The 18,552-nt window shown below is 45.9% G+C and overlaps 1 protein-coding gene across 3 annotated transcripts in view; it reads left to right on the top strand.

The window, feature by feature from the left end:
* adam22 (ADAM metallopeptidase domain 22) overlaps positions 1-18,552 on the top strand; it is a 66,609-nt gene that overhangs the window by 9,772 nt on the left and 38,285 nt on the right. For all 3 annotated transcript variants that reach the window (XM_066715411.1, XM_066715410.1, XM_066715409.1), the window contains exons 4-6: positions 6,275-6,341; positions 11,054-11,136; positions 12,283-12,346. In XM_066715411.1, the coding sequence (XP_066571508.1) occupies positions 6,275-6,341; positions 11,054-11,136; positions 12,283-12,346 (214 nt within the window). The remainder of the gene's footprint in view (positions 1-6,274; positions 6,342-11,053; positions 11,137-12,282; positions 12,347-18,552) is intronic.

The following is an 18,552-nucleotide window of genomic DNA, read 5'->3' as shown; positions in this document are numbered from 1 at the left end:
AGGTTGTGTTTCATATAAAAGTGGATATTGATGTAACGCTGGAGCGGAGGTTTTCTAATCCATTCCAGAGGGGGTTATATAACACTCTTTAAATCACCACCTGCATTACAGCAGGAATGGTTCGGTTCAGTTAAGTGAGTAATTGGTTCAATTAACTAATTAAGAGGTCATGAGGAATCCAGTAGTGCTGTGGCCCTCAAGGAGCAGACCTGGAGGATCCTGGCCCATGTGGTGTTCGGTGCCCGGTCTGATGTGAGGGCGGCACCTCGCTGCCATATGCAAGGTACCCTCACCAGGATCAGGGATGGGGCCCTTGTGCTGCTGCAGAGTTTGCAGTGAGGAGTTGATCTGCTTTCTGTAGCTCTTTTCTAGGTGTAATTTGAGGCAGGTGTAGCTATGCAAGAGAAATTAACCATTTTCAGTAAAAAATTAATTTGGTCACTGCCCGCACGATCCTGACGCAGGGGATCCTTGGCATGTGTGGCTTAACGAGAGAGGAAGAAAGTCCAGCAGACCTCCAGTGTCATCAGTGTTTCCGATGGACAGAGAGGTGTGGGCTTTGTGTAAATAGAGCCACTCACTCAGGTTCACTGTGCATGAATCTGACCTCAGCTGCATTGGGCGTTCTGGCTGAAAAGTGATGATTCTCACTGAGTATGTTTTGATCAGTGTTCAGTGTGGAGTCTTGTGACCTGTTTTGAGAAAATGACCTGTTTTCATTGGCTGATGTCTTCCCAACTGCCCTGCGGTGCACAGTGCAGTAACGGTGCAGCGGCTCAGTCGGGGCCAATCTCTGTCAGTTACCAAAAACTATACATTTTCCTTGCATAGCAACAAATGTGGCTGACGATGGGAAAAAAAAAATTGTTGCTGCTTCTCCAACTTCATTGCTGAAGGTAGGTTTAAATAAAGCAGTGCGACTCTGGTGAGCCCTGTGTGTGTGAATTAGTGATGAGGTGCATCGCAGTGCGTCTCTGGTGCACAACTCGCAGTGCGGGCGGTGCTCGATCGCTGTCTCTGCAGGGCTAGAGTCGGACAGAACGCCGCACCTCCGTTATATTTCAAAAGCCTTGCCTTTCAGCTTTTGAATTCCTGTCCTCCTCAAGCAGGCGGGGCATCTTTCAAGCTGTGTGTAAAACTCGTATATATCTTATTGAAAGAGGGGCAGGCTGTGGACTTGCACAGCGACAGCGAAGCTGCAGAATCACCGAGGTCTCCAAACAGCAGCGGCTGGGGAGATGCCTATGCGCCAAATAGCTGCCATAAGTGATGGAGTGGCTGTGCTTGCTGGACGTTGGTCACATGGTCGTGGAGTCCCTGTGGGGCTTGGTGAGCTGAATGCAGAGCGGGGCTGGGGGGGGCAGGTCTGCAGGCTAGGGGGGTTCCCCTCAGGACTGCGGGACAGACTGACCCCCGGGAACAAGTGCTGCTGGCGTCTCTGCAGTAATAGAGGCAGCACTGTGGAGTAGTGGTTGGGGCTCTGGATTCATGACTGGAAGGTTGTGGGTTCAAATCCAGTGGGGCAGTGCTGTTGTACCATTGAGCAAGATACTTCACTTAGATTACTCCAGTAAAATACTCAGCTGTAGAAATGGGTACAAATGTAAGTCGCCCTGGATAAGAGCGTCAGCTAAATGACAAAAATAATAATTTATTCCCTTTATCTGACATTTAATTCTCCCCCATGAGTGTGGCACAGAGATGTCGGAGGTAAAAATAAGAATAATGCCCCCCCCAGAAATGGTGTACATTTACATTTTCCACTTCTTCAAAACCAACTGGCTTCACTGAACCCGTTCCTCTTTTCAATCAGTTCATGAACAATGGATGCTGCTACCAAATGCAAATGGTCTTTGCTGTAGTGTGAGTCAAATCCAGCGTTGAACAGTCTGTGCAGGTATCGATACTACTGTCCCATATACAACACTTTTATATTTATAATGTTTAATACCTATAGTGTATTAGGAATATATTAAACACTGAGGATAACTATAATATTCGTATGTTGCAAATATCTGGAGTGTGCAGTAATTGATGGGAAGAATCTGTGTTCATGAGCCGTGAAGGAGCTGTAGCACCCAGACGGGTAACGAGAAAATAACAGACGAGTCGTGGAGGCCGTGATCACAGCCTGGTCATGGTTCCCGAGGAGGACATAGCCGAACCCGAGACGGGGGGTGGAGCAGCCAAGAAGTCCGCAGATTGGCCGAGAACAACACTGAGTGAGAGACATGGTGAACACGGCTCCACACAGGTCCACTGTGCTGAATGGGGAAATGCACGAGAGTCTAATGTGTGCGCTGTCAGTGAACGCAGCACCATGAAGGACTGAAACGCAGCCTGACTGGACTCCAGCTTGTGGGAAAATCTCCGAACACAAAGCCAGCGCTGCCCAGACTGAGCTGCCATTGTGAAGCCAGCCCACGTCACAGCTTTTCTTCATCTTAAAGAAAAGGAAAGGAATCCCAACTTGGCGTGTGTTTACTCAGAATCAAAATGACTCTCAAGCTGTTCCTGTTTGGTTCAGTCCAGTCCAGTACTGTAAGACTTTAATCTGAGGATCCCACCACAACCTTGGAACTTATCTGTGTGATTGAATGTAATTGATTTTGTCACAGAAATAGAAATAGACATTTTTGTTGTTGCCTGTTTTACTCTGAATACCCTCTATATCCAAACTCCAGGTCTTTGCCCACAGCATCTTAACGTGTGAACAGTTCTGCAAAACCCCCAGTGTAACATTGTGTTATGGCCCCCTAAGGGTCTCATCTTTCTTCACCAGTCAGATTTAGCATTGTGTTTCAGTGACATAATGTGATGAACACTTCACAGAGCGCACGAGAGAGAGAGTGAGTATTGCCTGGATTGTGTGTGGAGCGCATAGAGATCGCAGTGCTGTGCTTATTCCACTGTGCTCCCAACACATGTAAAAACACCAAAAGCTTGGATTTTACTCTGTATCGCACACAAGCAGCAACCAGCTCTTTATTTTGTAGTCCTCTTTTCAGTTGAAAAGCAAAAGACAATGTTTAAACATCGAAGACTTAACAGAAAAGAGACAATGCGTTATTATTGAGGAGATGATGATATTGTTGTTATTATTGCCCTGGTTCTTATTATAAAAGACAAAATTCCAGAGCCAACTAAAAGCAAAGAAACAAAGCCCAGTACCGACCACAAGAGAGTCTTAATGATGGTAAATAGTGGAGATGTGGTCCAGGGCCAGGTCCTGAGAGCTCACCGGCCCAGGAACGGCTCCAGAGCACTTAATGCACAATGCTGCTGCTGGTTTGCACATTCTTGGGAGGGATGAAGGAGCAATTAAGACATATTTCAGTTCCTGGTTCCTGCATCTGGGAGAGGCGGGGGGGGTATGGCCTGAATAAGCACAATCTGCCGTACAGCCGGGTTAGACAGGACCGGTCCCTGGAGCCAAGCTCAGCGTAATATTAACACCTGCCCCTGTAATCCACACGCTGCTACAGTGAGTGTACATTTTTCACAAGAAGCTACAATCACAGTGCAAGTGAGAGCATGATGTGGTTGATTTGAAATGCATTAAAACGGGAGATTAACGGGTGTAAGAAATGGCTGCACAGCATCTACCTTAACGACAGCTGCTGTGTCCTTTAGGATGATGAGATATCAGGGCTTCAGAGAACGAGTCTGTAAAGTCTGTGGTCAGCATTGCTGCATTGTGTGTGTGTATGTGTGTGTTAGGCGTCTTCCTAGCTGTGGTGGACTCTGGGAGTGTGTGTGACTGTGCATGCGAGTGAAAGTGTGTGTGAGAGTGTGTACTTTGTCTGTGCGTGTGTTTTAGGTGTCTTCCTAGCTGCGGTCGAGTCTGGGAGTGGAATCAGTTTCTACTCTGATGGGGTTTTCACCTAGGATGTGGAGCTGAGCTGCTTTCATTTTGAGAGACTTGTTTATCATTTCCAAAAATGAAAATGCTCTGAAAATAAGACAATCAAAATGGCACTGAGGCATCGGCATTGGAGTATATTATATTGGTGTTACTAATGTATTTCTGCCCTTTGAAATAGATTTTGAAGCTGATTTAATGTTAATTATATGTTTGTGTGTGTGTAAAAAATCACCTATTCATATTCGTGTGTGTCTGTGTTTTTTTTAAATAACATGTTTGGTACCTCCAGGTGTAATCTGATTTTGTGGTTTTGTACATAATACAGTACCAGAAAGTGGCTACGTATTGTGGTTCGGGTTTGGGACATTGTGCATCGTAGCCCCTTATTAGGCTAGGTCTTCACAAGATGCACACGCTGTAGGATGGGATGTTGGCTGTGAGATTAAGTGAGATGCAGCCCTATTTGAGGCCAGAGAGTGGCTGTGTGGAGGTTGATGGATGGCTGGTGTCTGGATGCTATACCTCTCAATGGGATCATGGGCCTTATTCTCACTTTTGATACAGTAACTAATTAAAGCAGTGAAAGAGCCAGAACCCTCTCCTAGTGCCCCCCCACCCCTCGGTGAATGGGGCTGTGATGCTGACGGAGAGGGAGTGGATTTCCACTGTTGACGGTGTGAGGCCCAGCGCACCTCCCTGCAGACCGTTTCCCTGAATGCAGGTTGTGCATCAACAGCAACTGAGGCTCTTGGTGTTTCTCAGTGCAGGCTGTAGAATTATTTTCCTTTTGTTTTTGTAATAATAATCTTTAAAAGGCCAGCACACTTTAGCAATAAGGGTAATAATATTCACTTCTGAAAGAAAATGAACAATGCATTCAGTCCATTTCTTGTTTTTCTTTTTTTTTTTTTTGAAGTTGTACTGGATCTCGGTGCTAAATAATAGCCGGACTAAAGCTCAGTCCTGAAGAAGTTCTGATCCAGTTGGTCTGCGGTGTTGCCTCTTGTGCGCATGTCTTGAAGCTCAGCGCTTCCCTTCTAACCTAATTTCTAATTGATCACATTTTCTTGCAGCCGCCCTGGGGGCTTGAAACTTAGTTATGTTTATTCAATAAATATCAATTTCCAAGGCTGAGAAATATAAATGGCTGTTAGAGTTCAGCACAGAGAACTTTTAAACGAGGTTAGCCTGCGGATTGAGGCTCTCTGGCCAACGCAGAGCCCCGAGACGCAGAGAAGTCGGGCAGCTTCGTCTACGAAGGCGTGCTTTCTCAGAAATCTGCATCTGGTGCCAAGTATTGCCACGTTCAAAAGAACAACAACAGGCTGGGAACATAAGATTGTGAAGCTGATGAAATGTGTACACACACGCACAGACTCAAAACTAATTTTTTCCCTGTGGAAACACCGTCCTGTCGTTCTGCCCTCCCAGGATGCTACAGACACTGAGCTGCCAGACCAGCTCACAGCAGCAGGCAATTAATCGATCACAAACCTGCGGATCAATAGTCTTTAATAGGTGGCTTTGAGTCTTTGTGCTGAAGACGAGCTGAGTGAGGGTGCACTCCCTGTGTCTGGGCCCAGCACCTGGGCAGCGCCACCACTGGGCTTTCAGATCTGAAACTGCACGCTGCGATGGGGCATTCCCAGAGTGTGAGCCCAACTCATTCAGAAACAGTAGGACAGGGATTATTACACACTGCAGTGCTGACCCTGAAGGCTGTGAAAGACAATAACATTGAACAAGGACAATGATCTCTCCTCAATCGCACACCTTACACAGGGGCCTGCAGACCTGTGTGCCACAATCAGCACAATCTCTTTTCCTGCTGGAGGAAGAATGAAATACAGATGTAACTCCCAGCCCAGGAGCTGCAGTTACAAGAGCAGGACCTGACCAGATAATACAGAATGCTCCAGTACAAACACAGCTGTATAGATCGGTAAAATAATGTGATACATTGTCACAGTTGTATAAGAGCCCTGGATAAGAGTGTCTGCTAAGAAATATAATAATACTAATAGTAAGATCATAGTATTGCTGTGCTGTCTGCTACATGAAAAATAATGTTCTTGTCCTAAAAACAAATTAAGAAATGGGCTGCACTTTCCTCTGGGCAACTTTATGTCTTGCCTGTCCTTGAATAATACTTTGGGGAAAGTTTTATTACAACTGAGCATCACTGCGGGAATGAAGGACTGTGATCCACAGGGGGGTCCCGACAGCGCAGGCAAGAGGGGCTAGAAATAAGAAGGCTTGGAATAATATTTTTTAAATCTTGAAATGTAAAACAAATCTAATATAAGCCCCTGTGTAATGAATACAATACCCATGAAAAGCCAAGTTTACTCCAGATGAACTGATCTGTGTGAGAAATGGTTTCTCAGTTCTGTGTTTCTTTTATTCCAGTGACCTCCTGTCTTCAAACTATGTTGAACGGCACATTTCAGAGGGAGGGAAGCAGGTCGTTTCCAAGGTAAGGATTAAAATCTAATTCCCGTGCAGGTATTATAATGAGGGTGCAGGCAGAGTTTCACATGAATGTTTTAACTATATGAGGGAATCAGTTTTAGATTATTGTTGTTGTTGATGTTATTATAAGTTGTCTGCTTTTCTCAAACATCCAAAGTCTTGCCGTGTTTCCACTAAACTGGGACGATCTTCGGTGTTGGATAGCAGTGTCGACCGCATCACGGCTCTACGATTTCAGTTTGCATCCTGTGTCCGTGGCCTGAGGACAGTCCAGGTACAGGGGCTGAAAATGTCCCAATATTTACCCTCGTCCTTTGGCACGTTACTCACCCTGAAGGGGGGTGGACTGACTGTTGCTGTTTGTGTTACACCTCTACCCCGATAACACAGGTCCTCTGGAGCCAAAAGCTGTGACTGCATTATATCAAACTTGCTTTGTCCTTGAGCATTTCCAGTATTGATAGTCAGCAAATCATTAACATGGTGTGTGCAGTAAATACATCTGTTCCACAGTGGTTAAACTGTGTCTCCTTTCTTTAATTACAACACTTATTTTATAAGCTTGCTCGAAAGATAGTGTATTAACGGTATTAAACACTGCAAAATTCAACCATGTGGGCTGGTTTCATCAACATCAATCATTTGCTCTGCCTGTCATCCCGACAAAAATACACAAATCATATAAAATATCAGAAATCCCTTTTAATGACACATCCTTACAAATTGTTGTAAAAAAGCCTTTTGGCATTTTAGCAAATAGGAGCACCAGACACTTTTGTCTGTGTTACACGTAGATTAAGTCATGTGAACTGTTCACTATTAAATAGTGTGAAAATGTTTTGGAGTTAGTTTTTACTGATAGAAAATGTTAAAATCAAGTTTTAAAAGGTAAAGTAATCAATGGATTTAAAGTGTCAATGTTACAACTTTAAGACCTGCAGACAAGACTGTTTTTTATGTGCTGAAGATTGGAGTGAAGGTTTAAAGATGCTGTAAATGCGCTCAGCTTTGTGTTTTGACTTTCAAAACCATTCTTTCTTGCCCGTGTTGTCTGATTTGTGTTAAATTGAGGTAGAGGTGTATTTAATTGTGTGACTGAAACCTGTGAATTGTGACAGCAGGGTGTTAGTGCATCAGAGCAAGCCTGTATTAGCATCCCAGATCACAGCGCTTACCTCCGGCTGGGGTATCGCTGTGTAACCTCTCTGCCTCTCCTTGTGTGCCTTTATATTACTCTAGACTTTGATTAGTAATTTCCTGCCATGCCCCAAAATTCAATCGGCTTAACCTTCAGCTGTGATATTTAATTAGCTGGCTTAAATGGTAAAACTGTCATCCCTGGAGCTGGTAATCACTGTGTGTTAAAACTGTCAGTGCTGCTGGGAAATAAAAAGCACGATATCTGTCCCGTACTAGTCTTCAGTGATGAGAGTGTGGTCGCTCAGTCTCAGCTGCACACCAGTACCACAAACCAGTCCCAGGAAGGGAGAATACACACACACATGCACACACAAACCTGTGTGTATTTTAGTTTTTGTTTTGTGTATCATTTTGGTTGGCCCTTGTGCCGGTTTACTTTGTTTATTTAATAAAAGTAGTGTTTTTCTTGTTATCTGGGGATCAGCCTGCCCGAGTTTCCTCCCAACTATCGAGCTGTGCGTGTTTTTTGTAACTGCTTGTTTTTGCAGGGCGTCTCGCAGCTTCAGTCTCAGATTAATAATCCTGGTGAAAGCCCCGCTGCTGGGAGGGAGGTGATTAATGTGCTGCAAACTAGGCCAGGTTTAGTTCACACATTAATAATAAAAATGGTGCTTAAAATAGCAGTGTTCACCGGCAGTTTGTAACGGCTCAGACAGATCGGTGCCTGGGTGTGTTTCAGTGCTTGGAGGACCTGGTGTGGATTCGTTTCTCGGCCACTCTCTCTCTCTCCGCGTCCTTCCTCTGATGTCCTGATTTTGACAAACTCACATAAAAATTTCCTTTAGTTATACTGCACCCATAATCATCCTTATATTCAACTGCAGGGTCCCGCCCTGGCTGTGGGAGACGCCGTGATTTTCTCTGCAGTGTCATCGCTTCGTTATAGATACCCATTATGCTCTGCTCTGATCATCACAGGTATTCCTGTGTGATGCCTCTGATTTTGTGTGGCTTGTGCTGAGCATCCAGACCCGAGCGCTGGAGCAGCACAGAGCTTTTAAGGGCTGCGTTTCAGACTGTATTTCAGGTTTATGTAGTGAGAACAAAGGCCTTCCTGTCCCAGTGTGGAGGTAGATCCCACTGTAGTGGAGAGCCGAGCTCAGGCGGTTTAAAAATAGCTGGCCCTGCCCCCCCCCCCCCCGCTCTGAGCCGTCCACTTCACACACCCCCATAGCCCCCTGCTGCCCCTCACTCTGCTGATGCGCTCGGTGCTGACGCTGCAGCCTGTCAGCACATCCCCCAGGACACACGTTCATTGAGAGCAGAACTGCACTGGCAGCAGTATTGCCCTCTTTGGGACATCACCGGGGTCGTGTGTGGGGAGTGGGGCAGGGCATCGTGTCATCTTTTATTCATTTATCTCCTCATCACGTAGCGAGACGTATGAGTGTATATCACATAGCGCCTGCATTGTGCGCCACTTAATGGCTTCAGAAGAGCTTTCATGTAGGTAGACACCCACCAGGGACACACAGTACAGCACAGCGTAGAGTAACATAATGCAGCACAACACCGCATGCCCGAGCACAACGCAGCCCAGCCCGGCCATTGATCCGCAGGTGGACGCAGTGCTCAGTCAGGGCTGGGGTCTAATGGCTCAGGAGACGGTGTGTGTGTCTGCCCTCCCCCCCCACACGGTTCACTGATCAATTCCGCCCCAACCAGCCGCTCGGCACTGTGCAGCCGCATTAAACAGGTTAGGGATGACGGAGTGTGTGGGCGGAGGGTGGGCTGGCTGCTGCCGCGGCTTCCTGTCCATCGATCGGCAGGCCCAGCTTCTTCTAAATCAGGAGCGAGGGATTGAGATGAGACTGCAAGTCAGCTAATCAATAATGGTAACAGGATCCCGTCCACAGCAGGCTGTGGGTTAACCCTGTGTGGTCAGGTGATCAGGGAGCGGGCAGGTAACGGACAGAGACACGTTGCTGTCCTGCGCTCCTAGAGAAGGCCAGACTGAAGCCAGCTCTCTGGGAAAGAGTTATGAAAACGAAAAGGAAGCACTGCCCAAGGGGGAATCCAGTGTTGGCTGCAGTTGAGCCCCAGTAGCCCACAGGCTCTGGCTCCTGATTTCCTCTCCCAGTATGCCCCTGTTAAGCACATCCTGATGGAGCTATTTGAACCATGTCTTTCCCTTCCACTGGTCTATTGTCCTAGATGCAGTAGCAGAGCAGCCAGCCTTGCTATTGTAAGCAGAGGGCATAAGAGTTGACCTCTGTAGCCCCACTTTGTATATGCTGATTTCAGACAGTTCCCAGTAGAGTGTGACTGCGGTCCTCGCAACCTGGCGTCCCAGGTTGGCACCAAGGGGCCTCTGTGGCTCATGTCTGGAGTTGTTGCTGAGGCCCCCTAGTGGTCGCCTCAGGGCAGGCTCCCTTATCAGCTCACTGCCTCCTTCCTTGTGACGGTTTTGTTATACAGTAACCCCTTGCTCTTGGGCTGTGCTTCCGACTTGAAAGATAACGATAGGTTGTGAATTCGGCCCCAGTTATCTGAAAAAGGAAGCACTGCCCAAGGGTTGCAAGGTGGCGTGGGAGTCCTAGCTCCCAGCAGAAGAGGACAAACCTGCGCAGACGTCATGTTTTATAGAACAGGAAGTGGGAAGGGACCTGTTCTGAGTGACGTGCGCAGGGGCCAATGGCAGCTTTGATAGTGATGTTTTTGACCGGTTCCTACGGTAGTGTGCATAAACCCCTCCCCCTTGGGCAGTGCTTCTGACTTGAAAGATAACATAAGAAAGTGTACAATCGAGAGGAGGCCATTCGCCCCATCGTGCTCGTTTGGTGTCCATTAATAACTAAGTGATCCAAGGATCCTATCCAGTCTATTTTTAAATGTTCCCAAATTGTCTCTTCAGCCATATCGCTGGGGAGTTTGTTCAGATTGTGACACCTCTCTGTGTGAAGAAGTGTCTCCTGTTTTCTGTCTTGAATGCCTTGAAGCCCAATTTCCATTTGTGTCCCCAGGTCCGTGTGTCTCTACAGATCTGGAAAAGCTCCTTATGGAGAGATTAATTTGATCTTTTATACATGTACTTCAATTTTAACATCAGTCTCCTGTGTTGTGCACACACATCACCTTTACCTCCAACACATATGAAAACTACAAAGATCCCTGTTGACCTATTGCACTTGGGCCCTGTAGAAGCAATAATGTTATTTATTTATTAGGAATCATTATTTATTTACCTGTAGATGTCCAGACACAGGGCGATTTACAGCTGTCACAACATATACACATTTTAATTGTCTAAGTATGTTAAAAACAAGCAAATAAGATTTACTCTTTCTGAACCTTGACAAGTTAACAAAAACCTACTACTGGACACTTTAAATAAACAGTCCAGTGGAGGAGTCCTCTAATTCCATCATGCCACTGTGATGCATGTTGGCCATTTCTGGGACGTCGCGCCACAGCAAAGACTGTCCGACGTGCTCGGCTTGGATGCAATGTCTCGCACAGTTCAAACCGGTTGTCTTGTGTATCTGACAAATCTGTGTGGTTTTTGTGTATCTTCAGGGCGGGGAGCATTGCTACTACCAGGGGAAGATCCGAGGGGTGCCGGAGTCCTTCGTGGCCCTCTCCACCTGCCACGGGCTGCAGTAAGTCATCGCTCCTTTTCCCCTCTCCTCTACGGCAGGTCCTCCCATCATTCTCCTATTGACTTCACTGCACTACACTGTGCCCCTTGATGGTTCTGGGTCCTGCTGTATTTAATACTGAAAAATACTCAATACTCAAGAGGTTTATCTGAATCTGGAAGCTACCAGACACTGCAGCCTCCTGGACTTCTGACCTGCAGTTTCATCCTCGGCTGTTTCCAGAGGAGCCACAACCGAATTACTCTCGATGGAGGCAGCTTCCATATCCTGACGTCATCTTCACACCAGCTCCTCTTATTCCTCTCTCTGTGGGACTGCAGGGGCCTCTGGGGACACTTGTCTGTCATGATTGGGCACATTTAGTATTTTTAGCTTTAGCTCGGTTCGGTCAGGTCACAGACTGTTCCCAGTTGAACTGCAGGGACTCAAGCAGTTTTCTGTTCTGTAAATAGATATTTGTAGTTTGTGCTGCTTTGCCCAGACTCTCACACCTCACAGCCAGTTGAGGAGCAGACATTGATCTTCAAGAGGATTGATGTGGCTTTAATAACAGGCCTTTACAGAACATTCATCTGCAGCAGAAGCATCTCTGAAGAGAACAGAAGAGGAATCTGAACCTAGTGGTGCAGAGTTCAGACTCCTGAGATCATTTAAATGACTTTTCCCTTGTGTGCCACACCAGGGGGGCTATATGGAGATACGGAGCTTCTAAATTTAGAGCAACAGCTTGTAGTTGTAGCCATACTTTGGTTGATGTAGGTCAAGCTGTGCTGCTGTGCGTTGGAGTGACTCTTCTGCCCGGGAACAGCGTCTCTTCAGGTTCACCTTCAGGGTTCATGTGCACCTCTGTTATCAGAGTGGAAGAGACGAACGTGTACCCAGGGAGGGGCAGCTGAGTATGATTGCAGTCTTGTGGTTCACATTATGGGACGATGCTCATGTTACTGTGCTTTACAGAGGTCAGTGGCGTCCCCTTGTGAAATCGATGGCTACTCTTAACTGGAACATATATAATTGCATACACATTTGTGAAATGCATTGTGGGACTTTTGGAGAGATCCTATTAAAATGTTAACTGTCTGCGTCTGTTTGTTGGACAGCTGTGGGCCGAGCAGCTGAGCTAAACTGTCATCTTGTGTTTTACAGTGGGATGTTCTTTGACGGAAACCATACCTACATGATCGAGCCGGATGACAGGAATAACGCAACGGTGAGTTTCTCTTTTTTTCTACCTTTTTATCATCAGCCCCGATACTGGGCAGAGCTTGTGAGAACAGATTCACCCCAGGAATGCGCTGAAGATGGGGGCAGGCAGCTGGGTTAAGACCGTTAGGTCTGGGGCAGGTATTTCATAGGGGTATTGGTAAAGTCCACTGGCCACAGAGCCTGGAACTGTGTTTTGGGTTAGTGTTGGAGTAGTATTCCACTCTGGGGTAATAGTTTTGCATTTATTTCATTCCCCGACCCCTATAGATTTCTGCAAGTAATAAAAACAAATACTGTCATAGAAACCAGCAATGTGTGCAAAACAGCATTAACACTTGCTTTAAATTAGTCATATAATGTGTAGCTGCAGTAGCACGTCCAAAACGAATGTGTAAAGCGCGGGTATAGCCAACGTGCCGAAGATAAGGCTGCATCACATCTGTCCCCCATGGCGCACCATTGGCCTCCATGACACATCAACGCCTGAATGACTGAAACACTAACTGTCTGTAACCTGCTGTTACAGAACTGCACAGTAGCATCGGTGCTTCTGAGGTACATATATACTCATAAACGGGTACTTCACACAGTACCACGGACAATAAGCTACCTGCTGTTATAACGCGCTGTCACACTCTTATTTTCATCTCATGACCAGACTCGCATGTTTTGACTTCAATCATAGTAATGTAGTAAACTGCAGTTTCCCTTGCTATCATGCAAGCTTGTCTGAACCTCTAAAAATAGAGATTTAGGGAGAACCACCAAAGAAAGGTTTAACAAGTGGCTATGAACACGAGGTCAATTACACAAAGGTGTAAACTATATGGCTGTAACTTCAGTATAACGCTCCTGTGTGACACAACGTTGATACTTTCTGCTCCTGGAAGTTGTATGTTATATAGGGGTTATGATGTATTAGGTACTCATAGAAGGTATTTCCACTGAACCTTAACAAGTTAATGATTATTATTATTTATAATTATTATAATACTTACATATACTTACATATATACTATGTGTATATATTATGCCTCTATTATGATGCAGCTACTAACCTGCTTGCTTTTACATACTACTATTGATGCATCTAATCCTACATTTATTATACTACCACTACCTTGATTACAAAATATCACTGATACTAACCTGCATGGTAATGTGGAAGAAACTCATTCAATCAGGTTAGTGCGTTTGCTGCAATGCCTTTATTTCACACAGCGTGGACAGGAACAGTGAATCGAAGTTGTTCTGACTCGATACAAAAAGACAGAGGCCTACAAAGATCTGCTTATAATTAGGTCATTTCTGTGTTATCTTTAAAGCTGGCTAAGCAGAAGATATTTATTTATGGATGACAGTTCCCAGGCTAATGTATAGATAAGGGAAGAGAGACTTAAATCACAGTTTGACATAGTCTCCCAGATGCACATACAGTGAGGGAAAAAAGTTTTTGATCCCCTGCTGATTTTGTATGTTTGCCCACTGACAAAGAAATGATCAGTCTATAATTTTAATGGTAGGTGTATTTTAACAGTGAGAGACAGAATAACAACAAAAGAATCCAGAAAAATGCATTTAAAAAAAGTTATAAATTGATTTGCATGTTAATGAGGGAAATAAGTATTTGATCCCTTCGACTTAGTACTTGGTGGCAAAACCCCTGTTGGTAATCACAGAGGTCAGACGTTTCTTGTAGTTGGCCACCAGGTTTGCACACATCTCAGGAGGGATTTTGTCCCTCTCCTCTTTGCAGATCCTCTCCAAGTCATTAAGGTTTCGAGGCTGACGTTTGGCAACTCGAACCTTCAGCTCCCTCCACAGATTTTCTATGGGATTAAGGTCTGGAGACTGGCTAGGCCACTCCAGGACCTTAATGTGCTTCTTCTTGAGCCACTCCTTTGTTGCCTTGGCTGTGTGTTTTGGGTCATTGTCATGCTGGAATACCCATCCACGACCCATTTTCAATGCCCTGGCTGAGGGAAGGAGGTTCTCACCCAAGATTTGATGGTACATGGCCCCGTCCATCATCCCTTTGATGCGGTGCAATTGTCCTGTCCCCTTAGCAGAAAAACACCCCCAAAGCATAATGTTTCCACCTCCATGTTTAACGGTGGGGATGGTGTTCTTGGGGTCATTCCTCCTCCTCCAAACACAGCGAGTTGAGTTGATGCCAAAGAGCTCGATTTTGGTCTCATCGGACCACAACACTTTCACCCAGTTCTCCTCTGAATCATTCAGATGTTGGCAAACTTCAGACGGGCCTGTACATGTGCTTTCTTGAGCAGGGGGACCTTGCGGGCGCTGCAGGATTTCAGTCCTTCACGGCGTAGTGTGTTACCAATTGTTTTCTTGGTGACTATGGTCCCAGCTGCCTTGAGATCATTAACAAGATCCTCCCGTGTAGTTCTGGGCTGATTCCTCACCATTCTCATGATCATTGAAACTCCACGAGGTGAGATCTTGCATGGAGCCCCAGACCGAGGGAGACTGACAGTTATTTTGTGTTTCTTCCATTTGCAAATAATCGCACCAACTGTTGTCACCTTCTCACCAAGCTGCTTGGCGATGGTCTTGTAGCCCATTCCAGCCTTGTGTAGGTCTACAATCTTGTCCCTGACATCCTTGGACAGCTCTTTGGTCTTGGCCATGGTGGAGAGTTTGGAATCTGATTGTTTGATTCCTTCTGTGGACAGGTGTCTTTTATACAGGTAACGAGCTGAGATTAGGAACACTCCCTTTAAGAGAGTGCTCCTAATCTCAGCTCGTTACCTGTATAAAAGACACCTGGGAGCCAGAAATCTTGCTGATTGATAGGGGATCAAATACTTATTTCCCTCATTAACATGCAAATCAATTTATAACTTTTTTGAAATGCGTTTTTCTGGATTCTTTTGTTGTTATTCTGTCTCTCACTGTTAAAATACACCTACCATTAAAATTATAGACTGATCATTTCTTTGTCAGTGGGCAAACTTACAAAATCAGCAGGGGAAATACTTTTTTCCCTCACTGTAATTATTCAAACAGAGGTCAAGGCACCTCCTGGCCTGACCCTAATCTTGACCCATCTTCTTTAAGCGTACAAGCAGTAAAGCTTTGTAGAGAAAAATTCAAACTTTCCTTCCACGCTTCCATAAAAATACAATAATGTGTCCTGCAGAGAGTCCTGTCACATACAGACACACTGTCTTCAGATGCTTTCAATGCTCGTGATCTGTGCCTCCATACACCAGTGCTGTATCGGGTGTCTGCTCCTCACAGGGCGAGTGAATTACCGGGAGACTGAGGCTGGTTTCATGAACTACACTGTGAGCTCTCGGATTCCTGACAGAGGACGTTCAAAGTCCTGGGAAATGGCTTGTAAGGTCTAGCGGTGCTATTTTCAGAGCAGGTCAGGCAAAATGCAGATCATATATTGGACTTTGAATCGATAGTGACATACTATACTGTGTCACCTCTGCAGAACAGCAGCCTGGGGGCCGAGCTCTCGCGTGAGAAGAGCAGCTCCACACTGTCTCCCAGTTTAGTGCACACGGGTTATGAAGCATCTTACATGTTTCACTGAAATATTAAAGGATAAGTCTCGGTATAGCTGCCCCCCCCCCCTTTTATAAATCATTCACAGCCTCTGTTTCAGCAATGAAAGTATTTTTGTGGGGCGCCAGGAATACAGTCTCGACTACAGGCAAAACCGGATCGATGAGAAAAAGATGAAGCTATAATAAATCATGTCTCTGGACCAGATCATGTCTGCGATGCACGTGAAGCTGCGTTAACGGTCTCTCTCACCCCACCCATTACCCCAGTCTGGGGCGTTTTGAGAGCGCTACAGAGACGGGTTTAATGGGCCGCACTTTCTCTGTCTCTCTCAGCAGTGAGTGTTTGTGAAGCGTCTTCTCTCACAACAGCTACACTTTCTGAGGGGTGGTTTTTATGCATTATTTAAACAAGCATCTGAGAGAGCCGTGTTCTCAAGGATTTCTCCCCAGAAAAGGCCTGGATTGTGATTCCTCTTGCAGTGAGACCGTTCCCAGCGCAGGGCCGTATTTCGGTGTCAGTGTGGAAATTGTGCAGCTGACATGTTACCGACACTTGGCATCAGACGCTCTGGGTGGCCAGGGGATCCTGTGTGCGCCTAACAAAAGCACTTGCTGTGACCGTTACACACGCACAAACAAACACACACACACACAGCGCTGTCAGTGTAGCAGAATGAGCGTCTCTCCCTTGATAAATCTCCCTCCCATCTGTAATTGACACTTTTCACATTTCTCCTGTGCTTCTCCTGCATTTGCGATGGACACTTCGCACACACTGCCTGAAAATGAAGCAAAATCAGCAGTTTGGATGCTCAGTGGACTCCCTGGGTAAAAACAGGGTCAATTTAAAACATATCATGCCAGAAAATACATGTATTATCCATTTATATGGGAATTGTTTCTTGGCCAAGTCAAGTGCTGTGTTTATATGGATTCCTTGAGGGGAAAAAATAAAGGATTGCATTTATTTGTGTCACATGTATAACGTGATTGATTTATATTTAACAGCTGTTTCAACTGTAAACTCTGTATGAGATGATCTCTACGTTTACCATTAAGTATCACAGCAACCAACAGTGCCTAGAACTCCTTCAATTTGTATTGGCAAAATAAATGTTTTTATATATACACGTATATGTACATCGTTAATAAACACATGTATAAAGGCAGAACACCAGGTTGTGCATTTCTAAATGGTGCAATAATGTATTCAGTAATCCTGTTAAACGGTTGCGCACAGTGAATTGTTCACTGCACTGCAGATGCGTGTGTGACCTACATCAGCTCCGGCAGTGTGCACCCGGATGCGGTGTGTTTATGGTGTGTTGCCTATAATACGATCTAGTCCTCTCCCAATCCTGAAAGCAAAGATGTGGCCGAGAGGGTTGCAGTTGGAGATGAGATCAGGGAGGCGTGAGGTAGTATTTCTCTGAGACTCCTGCCTCATTGTGGAGTGGGTCCAGGATGTGGAGTCGACATCTCGGGGACAGTTATCTAGTATGCGTTTGAGATTCAGCTGCCCGCCAAGAATAACCACAGCGTGTGCAGCCGGGCAAGGCAGGGAAGCGGCTCTCAGCTCTTGAAGTCTGGGATCTGCCTTCTGTCCAGCCCAGTCGGAGCTGCAGACTCTTCAGAAACGCCATATGTTTCATCACAGGGAGAGGACGGCCGAACCGCAGACTCCACTCTACTGCTCTGTGCCTCTCGAGGTGGCCGTGAGCTTTACTACAGTGGCCATGTGATCGGCTCTCTCTTTTCAGCCATCAGAATAAAAACATACTGCAGATGTATTCTTTCTCTCTACACTTCCCGCTCATGAAAGCCAGGCAGCGGAGTTGGGGGGGCTTCAGTCATGTGGGCCCCCAGGCTCAATGGTCATTCAGACCCCAGTGAGGCGGCCCTGCTTTATATTCAGGAGCCTGCAGGGTTTCCATGATACCATCTCACTGCACACATCCTGTGGGGGGATCTTTCATCCCCAGCCATCTGAAACCTGGCCAAAGCACAGCCTCTGTGGGCTTCATAATCTCTACGTTTGTGAGCCCCCCCACCCCACCCCACCCCCAAACCAACATCGCAGCCTGCTGGGGTGACAGGGTGGGGGTGGGGGTGTTGGGGGATCGGCAGGGATCTGAGATTCGGCATCTTCAAAGACATTCCTCTTTCTTGGTTCATTAAAATTGCAGGATGCTGCTCCGCTCCCTTCAATACAGCGCAGGGAGCTTCAGAAATAGACGCGTCTAATAATAACAACCGAATTGCCCCAATCAGCTGACAAGGTTTCCATACCGATACGATTAAACGTTTTATCGAAGTAAAGAGGGAAGAGAACCTGCAGTGGTAGTTCACCTGTGACACAGTCTGTGTGAGAAGCTGTGTAATAAAACACGGGTTTATTTCTGGACTGCAGATGTTGCCCATCATTATGTTGATGTATAATTCATGTCTGGATCCGTCGCCTACGTCAGACGTGTCGGTTGTTTTTCACAGAAAGACATCCTTTGCTGTTTTCAGTGCCGTGTTTGACAGTCGATTTTGATCGATTGTGTTTTTCTCTTTGGTCTTCTCTACCATATGCACTTTAGGCTTATTTTCAGATTTGCATAATTGCCCATCATTAATTATTTCCCAGCTCCAGAGCGAATTGCAAAAATAGCTGCTGTGTTTT

The sequence above is a fragment of the Amia ocellicauda genome, chromosome 10, assembly GCF_036373705.1.
Source record: "Amia ocellicauda isolate fAmiCal2 chromosome 10, fAmiCal2.hap1, whole genome shotgun sequence".
NCBI lineage: Eukaryota > Metazoa > Chordata > Actinopteri > Amiiformes > Amiidae > Amia > Amia ocellicauda.
Note: the sequence above shows the minus strand (reverse complement) of the source record. Positions and strands in the feature narration are given on the sequence as shown.